The 19,363-nt window shown below is 40.1% G+C and overlaps 5 protein-coding genes across 5 annotated transcripts; 4 read left to right on the top strand and 1 right to left on the bottom strand.

The window, feature by feature from the left end:
- Positions 1-594: 594 nt before the first annotated feature.
- LOC121551739 (mesothelin-like protein) lies at positions 595-4,318 on the top strand. The gene is made up of 7 exons (XM_041864476.1): positions 595-668; positions 816-945; positions 1,032-1,222; positions 2,956-3,046; positions 3,580-3,703; positions 3,810-4,003; positions 4,115-4,318. The coding sequence occupies exons 1-7, from the start codon at positions 595-597 to the stop codon at positions 4,316-4,318; spliced, it is 1,008 nt and encodes a 335-aa protein (XP_041720410.1).
- A 748-nt stretch (positions 4,319-5,066) lies between these two features.
- On the top strand, positions 5,067-6,148 carry LOC121550304 (mesothelin-like). The gene is made up of 3 exons (XM_041862518.1): positions 5,067-5,156; positions 5,418-5,667; positions 5,920-6,148. Exons 1-3 carry the CDS (start codon positions 5,112-5,114, stop codon positions 5,991-5,993), a joined length of 369 nt encoding a protein of 122 aa, XP_041718452.1. The 5' UTR covers positions 5,067-5,111; the 3' UTR covers positions 5,994-6,148.
- Positions 6,149-9,542: 3,394 nt separating this feature from the next.
- Positions 9,543-10,336, top strand: LOC121550821 (recQ-mediated genome instability protein 2). The gene is made up of 2 exons (XM_041863190.2): positions 9,543-9,994; positions 10,088-10,336. Exons 1-2 carry the CDS (start codon positions 9,700-9,702, stop codon positions 10,237-10,239), a joined length of 447 nt encoding a protein of 148 aa, XP_041719124.1. The 5' UTR covers positions 9,543-9,699; the 3' UTR covers positions 10,240-10,336.
- A 764-nt stretch (positions 10,337-11,100) lies between these two features.
- LOC121550653 (lipopolysaccharide-induced tumor necrosis factor-alpha factor homolog) lies at positions 11,101-13,790 on the bottom strand. The gene is made up of 4 exons (XM_041862999.2): positions 13,694-13,790; positions 12,748-12,964; positions 12,259-12,415; positions 11,101-12,150 (listed from the first exon to the last, which is right to left on the bottom strand). Exons 2-4 carry the CDS (start codon positions 12,944-12,946, stop codon positions 12,042-12,044), a joined length of 465 nt encoding a protein of 154 aa, XP_041718933.1. The 5' UTR covers positions 12,947-12,964; positions 13,694-13,790; the 3' UTR covers positions 11,101-12,041.
- A 225-nt stretch (positions 13,791-14,015) lies between these two features.
- Positions 14,016-15,969, top strand: LOC121550654 (stannin-like). The gene is made up of 2 exons (XM_041863000.2): positions 14,016-14,271; positions 14,768-15,969. The coding sequence occupies exon 2, from the start codon at positions 14,879-14,881 to the stop codon at positions 15,140-15,142; it is 264 nt and encodes an 87-aa protein (XP_041718934.1). The 5' UTR covers positions 14,016-14,271; positions 14,768-14,878; the 3' UTR covers positions 15,143-15,969.
- Positions 15,970-19,363: the final 3,394 nt, after the last annotated feature.

Here is a 19,363-nt window from a genome sequence, read left to right as displayed (position 1 = left end):
TGTTTAGAGAATGTCGGTCCTGACCAATAGCTGAGCAGAAATCATACAAATGTATATTTTCCCATGGGGATACATTTTTATTATGTACTTGAACAGAAAGTGGTTATGATGACATTTATAGTTAATGTATTAACTCTAATGAATGTACTCCATTGATTTCTTTATAGCCTTTCTGAGTATGTGCTTCAAGGATTCACTTGCTCTCGTGTCCAGACTTTCGCCAAAACAAAAATTAAACGTCTCATCAGAGCTTGCAGACATAGGGTCGGTCGAAGAAAGGTGGTTCTCAAGGAGACACAGGTGAATATTAAAAATAAAACTTTCTCTACATCAACTAAAGGGCCCTACTCAATCAAAACCGGTAGCCAGGCCTCCAGATTACATTGTTAATGTGCCTGTATGAATTATAATGCAAATGTTTTTAATTTATTTTTCATGGCTACATGAATCCAAGCATGTATTTTCTCAGCACAAGAATGACAATACTTACTGGAAACCCAGTAACAAGTATTGATTGAATATGTTTATCTGTTTTCAAGGAGCTTATTTTACAGACATATGAGAAAGTAACATTTTGTTTTACAGCTAACTTGCATGTGGAACAACGTTGAAGATGAAAGTCCTCAAGATTTTATCAACTATCCATCAGATATGTTGCTGTATTACAGGTAAGTTGGTCATGTCACTGACATTGTAAAATACATTGTAAATGAGGGTAACTAATTACTGTTCGTTTATTACGCTGACATAACCAAATGAAAATGCCATATAAATGAAGCATAAAGACAATGTAAACTGTTTGTATCTTTCTCCAGCTACACCAACATACAACAGACCAACTGCAGATCCTACTTCACTGAAACAGGAAGAGCAGACTTCTCCGTCCTGTCCAGCACGTTGGATGGAAGAAAGGTTGAGCTACTGAACAATGCCAAAAAGTGCCTGGTGAGTTATGTATTCAAAATGAAAGACACAAGTATATGACTGAATGTTTAAAAGCAGTGATTATGATGACATTTGATTTATTCCAGAACATCCAAGGGACACAGCTCAGTCGAGATCATGTCGAGGTCCTGGGCAACATGGCCTGTACTCTGGATGAGAACTACATTCAGAATTCTGACTTTTACATCCTGGAGAAACTAAAGAAATGCAATGACTTCTCAGATGAGCAGATTACAGCTATGGAGAATGTTATCTGCAGTGGCAACACCACATATGGGTATGTCACATTGTTGCTATTGGAGCTGTGCTGATTTGTGTTAATGTACAGTGGGGAAAAAAAGTATTTAGTCAGCCACCAATTGTGCAAGTTCTCCCACTTAAAAAGATGAGAGAGGCCTGTAATTTTCATCATAGGTACACGTCAACTATGACAGACAAAATGAGGAAAAAAACTCCAGAAAATCACATTGTAGGATTTTTAATGAATTTATTTGCAAATTATGGTGGAAAATAAGTATTTGGTCAATAACAAAAGTTTCTCAATACTTTGTTATATACCCTTTGTTGGCAATGACACAGGTCAAACGTTTTCTGTAAGTCTTCACAAGGTTTTCACACACTGTTGCTGGTATTTTGGCCCATTCCTCCATGCAGATCTCCTCTAGAGCAGTGATGTTTTGGGGCTGTCACTGGGCAACACGGACTTTCAACTCCCTCCAAAGATTTTCTATGGGGTTGAGATCTGGAGACTGGCTAGGCCACTCCAGGACCTTGAAATGCTTCTTACGAAGCCACTCCTTCGTTGCCCGGGCGGTGTGTTTGGGATCATTGTCATGCTGAAAGACCCAGCCACATTTCATCTTCAATGCCCTTGCTGATGGAAGGAGGTTTTCACTCAAAATCTCACGATACATGGCCCCATTCATTCTTTCCTTTACACAGATCAGTCGTCCTGGTCCCTTTGCAGAAAAACAGCCCCAAAGCATGATGTTTCCACCCCCATGCTTCACAGTAGGTATGGTGTTCTTTGGATGCAACTCAGCATTCTTTGTCCTCCAAACACGACGAGTTGAGTTTTTACCAAAAAGTTCTATTTTGGTTTCATCTGACCATATGACATTCTCCCAATCCTCTTCTGGATCATCCAAATGCACTCTAGCAAACTTCAGACGGGCCTGGACATGTACTGGCTTAAGCAGGGGGACACGTCTGGCACTGCAGAATTTGAGTCCCTGGCGGCATAGTGTGTTACTGATGGTAGGCTTTGTTACTTTGGTCCCAGCTCTCTGCAGGTCATTCACTAGGTCCCCCCCGTGTGGTTCTGGGATTTTTGCTCACCGTTCTTGTGATCATTTTGACCCCACGGGGTGAGATCTTGCGTGGAGCCCCAGATCGAGGGAGATTATCAGTGGTCTTGTATGTCTTCCATTTCCTAATAATTGCTCCCACAGTTGATTTCTTCAAACCAAGCTGCTTACCTATTGCAGATTCAGTCTTCCCAGCCTGGTGCAGGTCTACAATTTTGTTTTTGGTGTCCTTTGACAGCTCTTTGGTCTTGGCCATAGTGGAGTTTGGAGTGTGACTGTTTGAGGTTGTGGACAGGTGTCTTTTATACTGATAACAAGTTCAAACTGGTGCCATTAATACAGGTAACGAGTGGAGGACAGAGGAGCCTCTTAAAGAAGAAGTTACAGGTCTGTGAGAGCCAGAAATCTTGCTTGTTTGTAGGTGACCAAATATTTATTTTCCACCATAATTTGCAAATAAATTCATAAAAAATCCTACAATGTGATTTTCTGGAGAAAAAAAATCTCATTTTGTCTGTCATAGTTGACGTGTACCTATGATGAAAATGACAGGCCTCTCTCATCTTTTTAAGTGGGAGAACTTGCACAATTGGGGGCTGACTAAATACTTTTTTCCCCCACTGTAGATACGCATGAAATGAAAAATGAATGCATTTTTGTCGATTGATTTAGTCTTAATCAGTCTTTATTCTTATCTGTTCAGAAACCCAAGTACATGGAATGTGACCACTCTAGAACAGCTTGACATTCTTCCACTGTACTTAAGAGAAAACTTCTGGAGACACATCAGCACGGTATACTATACATGACAATTGCGTAGCACTTTGACATTATTTTCAAATCAAATCAAATTGTATTGGTCACATACACATATTTAGCAGATGTTATTGTGGGTGTAGCGAAATGCTTGTGTTTCTAGCTCTAACAGTGCAGTAGTATCTAACAATTCACAGCAATACACACAAATCTAAAAGTAAAATAATGGAATTAAGAAATATATAAATATTAGGACAAGCAATGTCGGAGTGGCATTGACTAAAATACAGTAGAATAGAATACAGTATATACATATGAGATGAGTAAAGCAGTATGTAAACATTATTATTTTGTATTCACTCCTATCTTTTGAATGACCTCACATAATTTGTATAAAAAATGTATGCACTCACTAACTGTAAGTCGCTCTGGATACGAGCATCTGCTAAATGACTAAAATGTAAAAATGTAAATGTGAATTTGAGTTTGTTACCCATCTCAATTTGAAAAGCTCTCATTTACCTTTTATGCATTTCTTATTTCTTAATGTGTTCTGTTTTGACTGAAACAGCAAAATAAAAGCATGTTCCTGAAGAAATTCATGAAAAGACTGCGTACAAACAAGACAGAGAAGAGGAAACTGAAGAAGCTGTTCAAAGCATGCACCGTGTCTTTGAGATCCAAACGAAGCACTGGTAGGTTTAAATAATATCAGGTCAATATAGCTGTTCTGTGGTTTAATAGTGGAGGCTCCTCTATGACATGAATGATCACATTTATTTTCGATACTTGTCTTTTTAGTAAATGCATGTCCAGACTCCCTTGGCAACATTACTCAAGTGACCATAAGCGATGACGCGTTCCCCTTTGGGTACGAGACCACCACGTTCAACCACTGTCTGAGCGCCCAAGTAGTAATGGACAATCTGGCCAGCCTGACTGAGAAGATAGATGATGATGGCATGCAACAGGTCATTTTGGAGAAGCTACACCAGGTATAAAACTTTACTGACAAAAATGGGAAATTACAACAGATTTCAAACTCACAGTCTGCCAGGGGGTGGTCATTCGGTAACAGCTCTTTATGGTGTGGTCTTGTCCACCAGGCGTACCCCGAAGGTCTCTCAGACCAGCAGGTTCAGGTGCTTGGGTCGGTGTCTCGTGTGGCCTCCATAGAGCAGATCAACAAGTGGAACATCACTACAGTGGACACACTGGCAGCACTGATGGACAATGACAATGGAGAATGGGACTCTGGCAAAGTAGGGATATTTAACTTTACACCAACAACGTCTTTAAATGGTGTTTAAAAAAACATGATAAACATTTTGCTTCTAAAAGATGTGTATGAGTGGCTTTTTGATTTAAAGGTATCTTTCTTCTTCCTTTTCAATTTCAGGCCAAAGTTATTGTCACCAAGTTCTTAAGTGCTGGCAATTCTCTTGGTGCCTCTAAACTGAATTCAATTGGAGGGCCTAACCTATGTGCACTGCACCCCAGTGTGTTGCAAGGCATCAGAAATGACAGTCTCAAGTAAGATCATCTACAGATCTTGCTGTGTGAGAGAGACACCCTGTGGTCGAGTCATGCAAGTCACTCCACTTCACATTTATCTTTGTTGTGCTCTGGCAGTTTGACCTCAACAGAGGATCCAGGCCTAAACGCCCTTAAATGATGTTGGAACATTTTCATATGCTTTTTTGTTTGCATGTTCATAGTTTGTGTTTTTCTTGTGCCTTTTGAACACAACAGAGACGCAGATGCTCTGGAAATCACTAACTGTTCCTCAGCGCATAAGAAGGCATTCTTTGCAGTAGCTGAGATCGCCTTCCCTATCAACTTTGTCCAAACCCGCGCCACTGCAGATCAGCTAACATCCTACCAGCTCATTCAGCCATACCTGGGTAAGGGTTCTCTTTTCTGTATACATACAGAAAAGCGATGCTTTCTTGGATATCCTGTAATAAAAGTTATTTCAAATATTTAGTTCGCTTGCGTGGTGACCTTAAAGAACCCTTGTGCCATTCTCACCATGTTCGTAGCCCTTCTTTAGGAGGTGCCAGTACCAGCTACATACAGAGTCTGTCTGGGCTCAATGTTAGCATGGACATCTCCACTTTTGTTGGTTTGGATTCAACTGTCTTCCAGGTATGTGCTCATTCCTGTAACCATACCATTAATCATTGACCTGTGATGGCAGTGACTCATATTAATAATATGCCATTTAGCAGACGCTTTTATCCAAAGCGACTTACAGTCATGCGTGCATAAATTTTTTGTGTATGGGTGGTCCCGGGGATCGAACCCACTACCTTGGCGTTACAAGCGCCGTGCTCTACCAGCTGAGCTACAGAGGACCACATTCATTGTCATCTATCATTTTTTCTGTAATTCTCTGCCTCTAAATAGAATCTTACTGTGAGTGAAGTGTCTGGACTCCTCGGCTCCAACCGAAATGACCTGAAAACCTTTGAGAATAACACTGTAGTGAAGAACTGGGTCTCAAAGCAGTTACAGTCTGAGCTTGACAAGCTGGGTATTGGTGTGACCGGAGGAAGGGTGGTACCAACGAATGGAACAGATTCAAACACCACCACCATCACACCAGCAGTGACGATGACAACAACTACTGCCACCACCATCATCAAAACAACTTCCGGTAAGGTGTCAAACGTTGCATTAATGGTTAGCATGCTTCGCCTGTGCTAAATCCATTTAAAAATGTGATTCGCTTAGAATGTGTAATTTGGTTGGAAAGAGGGGAAATTAGTTATCTGCTTTGTAATGTACCGTAAACATAATTTTACTTATAATTTATAGGAATGTGTTTGGGAACAGATAGTAACAGTAATGACAGAAGACATGCAAATCTTAACCTTGTTTTTCTGTTCTCTCTCTCCATGTATTTTAGGCCAGAGCAGAGGCACATATCCAGCTCCTCTGCTTTTCCTGTTTGGTCTCTTGTTCATTGCAGTGCAAATGTAGATTCTAACATTGCAATAGAAGCATTATAATTTAGACCAGGTTACATAATTAACATATCACGTCATAATATTCTATCTATTTTTGTAATCTATTTTTAAAGAAGACATTAAAGCTGACATTATCTTTGACAGCCATTATCTTTGACTAGCCGGTGCCCCCGCACATTGACTCTGCAACGGTACCCCCCTGTATATATAGCCTCCCTACTGTCACTTTATTTTACTTCTGCTCTTTTTTTCTCAACACTTTTTTTGTTGTTGTTTAATTTTTTATTTTTTATTTTAAAATAAATGCACTGTTGGTTAAGGGCTGTAAGTAAGCATTTCACTGTAATGTCTGCACCTGTTGTATTCGGCGCATGTGACCAATAAAATTTGATTTGATTTGATTTGAAATGAGTGCAATATGCAATAAATATGCCATATAATATGCAATGTTTTATCAACTCCATTGCTCCAATTGTATGTTCTATTGGTTAATCATTAATATTCATATCACTACTTTTGGTTATTTATCAACTACTTAATCATTTTTGTTTATTTCATTTTGTATATTGGGGATGGGAAAGAAATACAAATTAATATGAGGGTGTTCTGTTGTGTGTTTTACTAAGAAGAGCCTCTGGTTGGAAAAACAGAGCCACATTTCACTTTAACTTGGCAGAAATGCTTTTCTCAAAGAAAGGGAGAAAGGTGTGACTTCAAATCAAATGAAAAAGTGTCCAATTTGATTTTCTAGTTTTATGTTTTTTTTATTTATTTTTTTATTTAACCTTTATTTAACCAGGTAAGCCAGTTGAGAACAAGTTCTCATTTACAACTGCGACCTGGCCAAGATAAAGCAAAGCAGTGCGATAAAAACAACAACAACACAGAGTTATACATGGGATAAAACAAAACATACAGTCAATAACACAATAGAAAATCTATATACAGTGTGTGCAAATGTAGTAAGTTATGGAGGTAAGGCAATAAATAGGCCATAGTGCAAAAATAATTACACTTTAGTATTAACACTGGAGTGATAGATGTGCAGAAGAAGATGTGCAAATAGAGATACTGGGGTGCAAATGAGCAAAATAAATAACAATATGGGGATGAGGTAGTTGGGTGGGCTAATTACAGATGGGCTGTGTACAGGTGCAGTGATCGGTAAGGCGCTCTGACAACTGACGCTTAAAGTTAGTGAGGGAGATAAGAGTCTCCAGCTTCAGAGATTTTTGCAGTTCGTTCCAGTCATTAGCAGCAGAGAACTGGAAGGAATGGCAGCCAAAGGAGGTGTTGGCTTTGGGGATGACCAGTAAGATACAGTGGGGGGAACAAGTATTTGATACACTGCCGATTTTGCAGGTTTTCCTACTTACAAAGCATGCAGAGGTCTGTAATTTTTATCATAGGTACACTTCAACTGTGAGAGACGGAATCTAAAACAAAAATCCAGAAAATCACATTGTATGATTTTTAAGTAATTAATTTGCATTTTATTGCATGACATAAGTATTTGATACATCAGAAAAGCAGAACTTAATATTTGGTACAGAAACCTTTGTTTGCAATTACAGAGATCATACGTTTCCTGTAGGTCTTGACCAGATTTGCACACACTGCAGCAGGGATTTTGGCCCACTCCTCCATACAGACCTTCTCGAGATCCTTCAGGTTTCGGGGCTGTCGCTGGGCAATACGGACTTTCAGCTCCCTCCAAAGACGTTCTATTGGGTTCAGGTCTGGAGACTGGCTAGGCCACTCCAGGACCTTGAGATGCTTCTTACGGAGCCACTCCTTAGTTGCCCTGGCTGTGTGTTTCGGGTCATTGTCATGCTGGAAGACCAAGCCACGACCCATCTTCAATGCTCTTACTGAGGGAAGGAGGTTGTTGGCCAAGATCTCGTGATACAAGGCCCCATCCATCCTCCCCTCAACACGGTGCAGTCGTCCTGTCCCCTTTGCAGAAAAGCATCCCCAAAGAATGATGTTTCCACCTCCATGCTTCACGGTTGGGATGGTGTTCTTGGGGTTGTACTCATCCTTCTTCTTCCTCCAAACACGGCGAGTGGAGTTTAGACCAAAAATCTCTATTTTTGTCTCATCAGACCACATGACCTTCTCCCATTCCTCCTCTGGATCATCCAGATGGTCATTGGCAAACTTCAGACGGGCCTGGACATGCGCTGGCTTGAGCAGGGGGACCTTGCGTGCACTGCTGGATTTTAATCCATGACAGCGTAGTGTGTTACTAATGGTTTTCTTTGAGACTGTGGTCCCAGCTCTCTTCAGGTCATTGACCAGGTCCTGCCGTGTAGTTCTGGGCTGATCCTTCACCTTCCTCATGATCATTGATGCCCCACGAGGTGAGATCTTGCATGGAGCCCCAGACCGAGGGTGATTGACCGTCATCTTGAACTTCTTCAATTTTCTAATAATTGCGCCAACAGTTGTTGCCTTCTCACCAAGCTGCTTGCCTATTGTCCTGTAGCCCATCCCAGCCTTGTGCAGGTCTACAATTTTATCCCTGATGTCCTTACACAGCTCTCTGGTCTTGGCCATTGTGGAGAGGTTGGAGTCTGTTTGATTGAGTGTGTGGACAGGTGTCTTTTATACAGGTAACGAGTTCAAACAGGTGCAGTTAATACAGGTAATGAGTGGAGAACAGGAGGGCTTCTTAAAGAAAAACGAATAGGTCTGTGAGAGCCGGAATTCTTACTGGTTGGTAGGTGATCAAATACTTATGTCATGCAATAAAATGCTAACTAATTACTTAAAAATCATACAATGTGATTTTCTGGATTTTTGTTTTAGATTCCGTCTCTCACAGTTGAAGTGTACCTCTGATAAAAATTACAGACCTCTACATGCTTTGTAAGTAGGAAAACCTGCAAAATCGGCAGTGTATCAAATACTTGTTCTCCCCACTGTGTACCTGCTGGAGCGCATACAACGGGTGGGTGTTGCTATGGTGACCAATGAGCTAAGATAAGGCGGGGATTATTATTTACGGACCATGGTTTTATTTTGTTCATTTGATGGTTCAAAATAGTGATAGGCCTAAGAAACTGCATGGGTAAATCAGGATCAAGAAATCTAATGGGTTCGACAAAGCTTGTGTTCACCGTCACACAAGTGAAAATACCATGGAAAAAATAGGAGGTGCTCAACTCGGCGGACACTCATTCTCCCTCTAGCAGGTGGCGTTGTTTCGCCCATGGTGGTCAATGGGTGTCGAATTTGTTCAACAACAAAATATAATGGTTTATTTGCTCGTGAGGTTTATTTGATCGAATATGACTTTCTTAAATTGTTACGAGTGTACTGATATAAGTAGGACACGTGACATCCCGGCAACTTTGAGAAAAAAAACTTTATATTGGGAGTTTTCTCGAGATGGCTATGCATATTCATTGCATGAGGCTATTAGCACAGTGTCTCTCTCCAATAAATACAGGCGGTTGACGTCAACAACCCTCATCGAATATTCAAAACAGGATTACAATAATTAAATGTATCCACCAATCCAAAGAAAGGATAGGCGGGAGCTAGACAAACCACGATACTACCCATTGTTAGCACCACGTATGCAACCAATCCGAGGGGATTTTATTTTAAAACGTTCAAATCAACATCCGGGTTATTGGTCACAATAACGTCTAAGGGTAACACGAAATATTTTTTATAACTAACTCGTTTGAAAGTTTTCACTCACAGATGGCATGGACTCCACTGGGCTAATTTCAGGAGAAAATAAGAAAAGTCCTCCTATCAAAGTTATTTCCAGCCAACTCCGAGAGGGAAAAGAGAATCGATTGAATGGCAAGCTCGAATGTAATATAAAAAGACTGGGACAATGGAAAAACACTGCACTTGTAGTCTCTGTGGTTTGGATGCAAGGGACAATACTGGAAGTTCGGTCGGATCACAACACAGTGCTTCTTTTGGACGAGACAGGGACATTTGTTGTCAATGGTGTCAACAACATTCCTAAGGGCAACCCATGCCTACTTCAGGGTGAGATGCACCTTTATTTTCCTTTTAGCTGCAGCTAAAATATGTACAAAATTGCACAAAACACTTGATTTGTTACTTCCTGATTTTACCCAGGTAACTATGTCATGGTGATGGGGATGATCCAGGCCCTCTCTCCAGAACCTGTCCTGCGCGCGGTGAAGATGGCAGACCTCTCTGAACGCGCTGCGATTCACAGAAGAATGTGGAAGTTTGAGGTGGAAGACCTTCAGCAAACGCTCACGTAGAAGCATCAGCAGTATGTTGCTATCAAATCAAAATCAAATCAAATGTATTGGTCACATACACATGGTTATCAGATGTTATTGCGAGCGTAGTGAAATGCTTGTGCTTCTAGTTCCGACAGTACATCAATATCTAGCAAGTAATATCTTAACAGTTCTACAACAAAAACCTAAAACACACAAATCTAAGTAAAGGAATGGAATAAGAATATATAAATATATGGTTGAGCAATGTCATTATCATTAAAGGGAGTGGCATAGTCTAAGATGCAATAGATAGTATAGAATACAGTATATACATATGAGATGGGTAATGCAAGATATGTAAACATTAAAGTGGCATTATTAAAGTGACTGGTGTTCCATTTATTAAAGTGGCCAGTGATTTTCAAGTCTGTATGTAGGCAGCAGCCTCTCTGTGCTAGTGATGGCTGTTTAACAGTCTGATGCCCTTGAGATAGAAGCTGTTTTTCAGTTTCTCGGTCCCTGCACTGTCCTTGCCTTCTGGATGATAGCGGGGTGAACAGACAGTGGCTCGGGTGGTAGTTGTCCTTGTCAATGCCTGTTTGTGTTTTCATTCATTCTTTTTTTTTTGCAAAATGTAAAGACTGCTGCTGGTTCTGGGTGATTTCTGGCCTGCCTGATATTTAATTGCCAAAGGTAATGGACCACAGCATAGAAGTACGTGCCCAACACCATTTATGATAGAAAGTGCTTTATATGCATATATAATAGCCTAACACTGTTTATTAGGCTATAATATATGCATATAATGCACTAAAAACCTGTCAGAAGTGCTAGTCTGGGCAAAAAATCACGAACTCAAACAAAATACAAAGAATGTACATTATAAAGAATAAACAATGTGGTAAAATGATCATTTATTTGTGCTTATGTCATACATACACATTTGAAAAAATGCCATTAAGTGAATTCTACAGAAGCACACAATTGTATGTGATGAATGAAAATAAACAAATAGGGCCTATACAATCAATGACACCCTTGTGAATCAATGGACTTAAAAAATATATTATTTTGAAGGACTGCTCAAAGGTGCCTGGATTTCAATCAATCAAAACATCCTAATATAATACTTCTTCCACTGCATAACTTACAACAAAGCCATTCATTCGTTCAACCTAAAGGCATTTAGGCCTAAGACAACAAGTGGATCTACTTAGGGCAGTTTGTACGATGAGCTTGCTTACCACTTACCAGTAACCATCACAATAAGACTATAAAAAGGTAGTCTTAACAGGTAGTCATGTTGCAGTTCGATTATAAAAGATACATATAGATCCTATAAAAATGTAGTTACAATATCAACCAGTCTTACCCTACCAACATGGGGTGCACATTACTATTCAAACTGACTGCATATATACAATTATATAATAGAATCCTTCATTTGAAAGTGCAATATTGACACATTATCTAGATAGTTATCTAGTGGACAAAGCTCTTAATAAAGGTAATATATAGACCACTCAAACTCAACTCTGGACCTCAAAGCCAGTTCCACTGCATTTTTTGTATTGTTCCCCTCTAATCAGGGACTGATTTAGACCTGGGACACCAGGTGTGCAATTAATTATCAGGTAGAACAGAACCAGCAGCTCCGGACCTCATAGCATAAGAATTGAGTACCTCTGATGTAGACTACATGATGACCATCATCAAAATATGCATGTTTAACATGATTATTTAGCCTCTGACAGTATTTGTAATTAGACAATTCAAGATAGAGACAGGCTGCAAGGTTGCATGCTCAATAGAGAGACTACTCTTTTCAAACGGCAAAATCAAAGCCGTTTGTGTTCTCCAAGGACGTTGTTGCAGTTGGGACATCGATGTGTCACATCCTTCAAACCATCCACACAGAAAGGAAGCAGGCAACAGCCATAGATGCAACTAGAAAAAAACAAAATATCAGATTACGCATTATGCAGCCCATACAAAATGGGACTTTTCAGGACTATGAACAACCATACAGGGGGACTCTTGATAAATTAATCTTACCCGAAAATGAACAGGCCAGCACATGTTAACCAGGCCATTGTTCCAGAGGTGTGCTCCAGCCGAGTGATCACCATTTGGGCACATGCAGGGCAATGCGTCTGCACTGGAAGATCCCCAAACACCACACCCGGCTGGACGTAAATGGTCTGAACTGACACTGAGGAACAAAGAATGTTAAACACCAAACAGGAAATTGAAAGTTAACGTTAATTACGTAGCCTCCTAGAGATAAGCTTGGTCCCTTGCACAGGACACTGTTTATTAACATCCATCAAGACCTATCAGATTCCAAGACTATTGTGTTAAAAGTGCAAAGCAAACCAATAGTTTAAAATAGGGATTAGGCTACTTGAGATGATTTGAAACCAAAAGAGTACATTTTGGATGGCCCAGTTTGAGCTGTCTCAAGCCAAGTGTGTCTAGAGAGTTCGACCTAAGAGGGAACAGCATAGTGAAAAGTGAAAGCAATGTGATGAAGATTTTATTTACCTATTGGACTGCTAGTACTGTGAGCCGTTGGTTGATATATTTGACTATACGGCTGTGTTGGGTATGGATACTGTGCAGATTTGGTGTAGGCAGGAGGAAGCACCGGCCCCTGGTACTGAGGACCCACTGATTCTTCATAGGAAGGTGGCTGAGGGAGCCCCACAAATCCAACTGTCTCCACTGGAGGTGCACTTGCCATGTCTTTGTTATCAATCAGCTAAAAAAAAAAAAAGGTCCAAGAGAAAATCATAACTTAACTTTATATTGCAATGACTGGGAGTCGACAGATTCATAATTTCTTAGCACATTTTGTAAATAAACTACAATCAGATAGCCAGGTCTACAGTCACAGCTGTAACTACAGGCTGTAACGTTTGCTAATAATACCTTAATCCTATTACATAGCTCTATTAAATCCAACGTTATACAAGAGTCATGAAACATGATAACATTATTAATAATTACTATGCTAGTCAGGTAGTTGGATTAAAGGGTACAGTTAGTTATGTAACTCAAGACTCGCGTCTGGCTAGATTATTGCTAGCTAATTTAGCTAGCTAGCTACTATGCTAGGAAACTAATTTAGCTAAGCTACAAAGCAAAACAAACTTGTCAGAACAAGCCCTAACTTCGAAAGCTAGCCAAAACATATGTGGCCAGTGGCACCTGTGAAAGGCTGACTATAGACCCACGGGCCCATGTTACTACAATTAATCAGCAAGCAAGCTGGCTTGCTAGCTAGGCAAATAGCTACAACTCGGTTAGCTAACTAGTCAAGACGAGATTGAGTGAGAGAGGCGTCAATGGCTGTCAAATCGATGGCTGTCAAAAATATGACGGCTTGCTAGCTAATACTAATATTTACAAGAGCTCAAGGCATCAGTGTACTGTAGCTACATACTTTTTAGAAGAAAAAAAACACTTAAGCTAACTAGCTTTTCCTTACCTAGCGATAGCAAAGTTGGCTAATTAACCTGCTTCTTGACGTCCAAACAAAATGCTGCTTTACAGTAGCTCGAGGCAACTTCGAGGAACAAGCGTCCTGTATGTATCACGTGATATTTTGGGGTCTGGAGGGTCTACGGGTATTTCCATGACATTGAGCTAGGACTGATATGAGACCAAGAAGGTAACACAGTAGCACATCTATGAGCTCCTATAACTATAACTTTTCAAAATGATGTCCATAGACAAAAATTAAGTGATATTTATATATTTTAAACATTTACTTTTTGTTGTCAATGAAGATAATCTAGCTACTACTTTTGCTTTAAAATAGAGATTGACAGCACAAATAAAATTTTATTCGATATATTGTGCGTCACATGATCTCATTTTCTGCACTGAAACAGGGGCCTTGAAATTCGGTTATTGCGTTCTTACACTGTATTGGACATTTTTACGAATGAAATCGGTTCCATTCGGAAGAGGCATGCATTTTATGTATTGATACAGGCAGGGCTGTTGCTGCATAGCGCATTGATGAAGAAGACACGCGATCCCGTCGTCTGTTTCAATGGAATGGTAAGGAATCTCAGCTAGTGCGTCTTGATTCTCGTTAGGACCCGATGTATCATGTATGAACATACATAAATGCGTATTAATGTGCAATGATTCAGCGTGCACAGTTATCACATGCGTTGGCATTGATGGCATAAAGGCGTTCCGTTCATAGTTCATTATTGCTACCTGCAGTATATTTCCAGGCAATTTCCATACGATATTATGCAGAATATAGCCAATAGATAATATATGATTACCTACCACAGGGTGGTAGGCTATCAACTTAATTTTGTATCAATAAATTATTTCAAGCCTTTTGCTTCTTTGATGGATTTGGAGGTTAGAGGATTCTGTGTTCAGTCCTATTACATATGTCTATGGTTGAGTCAGCAGATTAATTGTAAACACAAAGTAAACAGATTCAGATGTGCAGATACAAGCACTGACAACAGGGTTTATTTCGTAATTTTTTTAAAATGTTAAATATTCAACATTCTTTGCTTTTTGTGACCCCCAGGTATCCCAAGCAGAACTGTAAGACACCTGAGTCAGCAAGGGATCATACCACGCTGTCCTTGTCAAGTCTCCTGTTCTGTGACAATGCTCTGAGTCACCTTCCTGTCGCAACATGTACATCACAGACCACAGCCCCACTACTGGGGTGGTGACAATCGTAGTGATCCTCATTGCTGTTGCTGCCCTCAGTGTTCTCATCTGCGGATGTTGGTGCTACCTGCTCCTGCAGCGGATTGGCCAGTCTGAAGATGAGGAGAGCATTGTGGGAGAGGGTGAGACCAAGGAGCCCTTCCTGATGTTACAGTACTCCACCAGGGGCCCTCACGTTGAGCACAAAACCAAGCTCGCCCACAATGGCACTGAGAATCACACTTAACTGAGCCATCAAGAAACCGTGTCATCACCTAATATTAACCAAGAGGAGCCCCTCATTCACATTTCCTGCTGATCATCATCATCAACAAGGATGATAAACGGCTCAGTGTCATGAGGAAATGTGATATTTTTGTTTGTCATTCCACTGTGTGGATCCCAGTCAGGATGTGAGGTTGTGAACACTTCATTGTTATGTTTCTTAGGTGTACATATTTTGTACACAAAAATGTAAATCTGATTGATGTTGGTACTTTTTGTTAACTCAGAAATCCACTACTGAATTGTGACGGTAAACACTAGACAGCGCTCTGAGCAAATGAGTGGACATAACCTTCTTCAGAGCTTGTTGGAATAATGTATGACAAATTGATGAATAAAACAATTTACTTTATGTCAAGTTACTCAGAAATTATTAGAAATTAGCTTAATTTGTTTGTTTATTTTGCATAGTTGAACTTGGTTTTGTTTAACTTCAGTATTCAAATGTGAGTTAATAACCATTTAAATAATTTGCTAAATGCCAAATTTGCCCAAAGAGACAAAGTGTGATTCACTTCCTAATTTGTGTCTGTTGTTGCTGCTACTTACTATATAATCTGTTGTACAAAATACTGTTTCTTTTCTCCTGTGGTTGCACGGGCCTCAACTAAAACCAGACATTGATAAAACATCACGTTTCACAAGCACAACAGGGTCCAGGGTCTGAGTTTTAGTGAGGTCCACACTCTATAATACTATTTGGAGAACAACAAAAATTTGGCCATGATTACTACATGTTTAGATAGCTGGCTAGACTAATTTACCAATCTTCAAAAAAAATGTAACTGACATGGGCTAATTGAGTTACCGTCAGTGAGTGACATATAACAAGAGGGAAACTGCTGATGCACAACCAAGTTCGAAATTGCACCTTGTGTATTCTACTATTCTAACTCTCAACAGTAATTTGAGACCCCGACTGTTCCTAAAAAAATGTAGGCGAATTCTGTACCTCGGTGTCCTCATATGTAGCTACAACCCTTAGTAGCAGCTACAACCCTTAGTAGCAGCTACAACCTTTAGTAGCAGCTACAACCCTTAGTAGCAGCTACAACCCTTAGTAGCAGCTACAACCCTTAGTAGCAGCTACAACCCTTAGTAGCAGCTACAACCCTTAGTAGCTGCTACAACCCTTAGTAGCTGCTACAACTGACATGGGTTGAGAAGTCCTGTCAAGAAGCTACCAAGAGCCAATGACATATTTTCTATATTCAGTTGCAACATTGGAAATCCTGATGGCCAGATTCTATGGTAGCTGAGCAGGTTGATATTTGATGAAACAATGTTATAAAGTATTATGAAATGTAAATAACATCACAAAGACTATTGTTCTCTTTGTCATTTGATGTACCATTGTAACATTTCCAAATCCACTTTAAATGTTATATCGGTCCATATGCCTTATGATTACTTTTAGATGAATTCCTAACATGTATGTATTGTTGATAGTTATTCTTATTGCTGTTTACAAGATGGAGAAAGATCAAAATAATGTGAACATTTGTAGATTTTTATATGATTATACAAATAGTAATAGTATAGGTTCAAATAAGTTTTGCTTTCAAACTTGAGATGACTGTTACCCCACTTCTGTTTTGAGAGTTTGGCAGCTTGTGAGATACAGTATACATTTAAAAGTACTACCTATAACACGTTTATGACCACCTGTATAAGTAATTTGCAGTCTGCATAGACTTCATTGGAAGGCTCAAAAATATCTGAAGTTTAGGATCAGATTTGCAAAAGAAGTGGGTTGATTTGCTTTTGAAGCTTGATTCAGGAAGTGAGAATTAATATTTTTGCAATAATTCAGTCTATGTACATCATGAGCCTGTTCCTCTCATTTGTCAGATTTGTGACCATCACATTTGTGAACATAAATAAATAAACAAATGCCATTCCAGTGCAGAGGGATGATTCAGCATCTCCCACAAAGCCTGACAGCAGTTAGAGTTAGGACAAACCCAAAACACAGAGCGCATTCCTCAGCCCAGGCATTGCTGACACATGCCAAATTTTACAACGCCTGAATAGGTATTTTACATATCAGCTAACCACATCATATGTTATAGCAATCTGTCAGTCGATGACACAGTCGATGATGTGGCACGAAACCATTGGTTGGTGCATGCAACGTCTGAGCAGGGGAACGCGACCTGCTTATGCCAAAGTGGGATTGACATTTATTTAATTGTAATTATTTGTCATTTAACTACACAAAATACTCCATAATGTCAGTGAAAATAAAAATCTACAAATTGTTACAAAATTAAATAACTAAAATATAGTACTTGCATAAGTATTCACCCCCTTTGTATAGGCAAGCCTAAATTAGTTTAAAGTAAAATGTGGCTTAAAAAATCAAAACCTATATGGACCCACACTCTGTGTGAAATAACAGGGGTTGACATTATTTTTGAATGACTACCCCTTCCTCTGTCTCCAATACATACAGTGGGGAAAAAAGTATTTAGTCAGCCACCAATTGTGCAAGTTCTCCCACTTAAAAAGATGAGAGGCCTGTAATTTTCATCATAGGTACACGTCAACTATGACAGACAAAATGAGATTTTTTTTCTCCAGAAAATCACATTGTAGGATTTTTAATGAATTTATTTGCAAATTATGGTGGAAAATAAGTATTTGGTCAATAACAAAAGTTTCTCAATACTTTGTTATATACCCTTTGTTGGCAATGACACAGGTCAAACGTTTTCTGTAAGTCTTCACAAGGTTTTCACACACTGTTGCTGGTATTTTGGCCCATTCCTCCATGCAGATCTCTAGAGCAGTGATGTTTTGGGGCTGTCGCTGGGCAACACAGACTTTCAACTCCCTCCAAAGATTTTCTATGGGGTTGAGATCTGAGACTGGCTAGGCCACTCCAGGACCTTGAAATGCTTCTTACGAAGCCACTCCTTCGTTGCCCGGGCGGTATGTTTGGGATCATTGTCATGCTGAAAGACCCAGCCACGTTTCATCTTCAATGCCCTTGCTGATGGAAGGAGGTTTTCACTCAATATCTCACGATACATGGCCCCATTCATTCTTTCCTTTACACGGATCAGTCGTCCTGGTCCCTTTGCAGAAAAACAGCCCCAAAGCATGATGTTTCCACCCCCATGCTTCACAGTAGGTATGGTGTTCTTTGGATGCAACTCAGCATTCTTTGTCCTCCAAACACGACGAGTTGAGTTTTTACCAAAAAGTTCTATTTTGGTTTCATCTGACCATATGACATTCTCCCAATCCTCTTCTGGATCATCCAAATGCACTCTAGCAAACTTCAGACGGGCCTGGACATGTACTGGCTTAAGCAGGGGGACACATCTGGCACTGCAGGATTTGAGTCCCTGGCGGCGTAGTGTGTTACTGATGGTAGGCTTTGTTACTTTGGTCCCAGCTCTCTGCAGGTCAGCTTGTGATCATTTTGACCCCACGGGGTGAGATCTTGCGTGGAGCCCCAGATCGAGGGAGATTATCAGTAGTCTTGTATGTCTTCCATTTCCTAATAATTGCTCCCACAGTTGATTTCTTCAAACCAAGCTGCTTACCTATTGCAGATTCAGTCTTCCCAGCCTGGTGCAGGTCTACAATTTTGTTTTTGGTGTCCTTTGACAGCTCTTTGGTCTTGGCCATAGTGGAGTTTGGAGTGTGACTGTTTGAGGTTGTGGACAGGTGTCTTTTATACTGATAACAAGTTCAAACAGGTGCCATTAATACAGGTAACGAGTGGAGGACAGAGGAGCCTCTTAAAGAAGAAGTTACAGGTCTGTGAGAGCCAGAAATCTTGCTTGTTTGTAGGTGACCAAATACTTATTTTCCACCATAATTTGCAAATAAATTCATAAAAAATCCTACAATGTGATTTTCTGGAAAAAAATTCTTAATTTGTCTGTCATAGTTGACGTGTGCCTATGATGAAAATTACAGGCCTCTCTCATCTTTTTAAGTGGGAGAACTTGCACAATTGGTGGCTGACTAAATACTTTTTTCCCCCACTGTACATGTTAGGCCTACTGCTGCTAGGTAGCTCTCTCTCTGCTCTCCCCCTCCCCTCTGTCTGTTCTTGATTGCAGGAGTGAAGTCTGGTGTGCGGGAGTCAGGGTTCCAGCTGCAGCTCATTCACCATAATCACCTCAGCCTTTAAGACCCGGTCAAACTTGCCACTCATCGTCAGATC

The sequence above is a fragment of the Coregonus clupeaformis genome, chromosome 35 (assembly GCF_020615455.1).
Source record: "Coregonus clupeaformis isolate EN_2021a chromosome 35, ASM2061545v1, whole genome shotgun sequence".
Taxonomy (NCBI): domain Eukaryota; kingdom Metazoa; phylum Chordata; class Actinopteri; order Salmoniformes; family Salmonidae; genus Coregonus; species Coregonus clupeaformis.
Note: the sequence above shows the minus strand (reverse complement) of the source record. Positions and strands in the feature narration are given on the sequence as shown.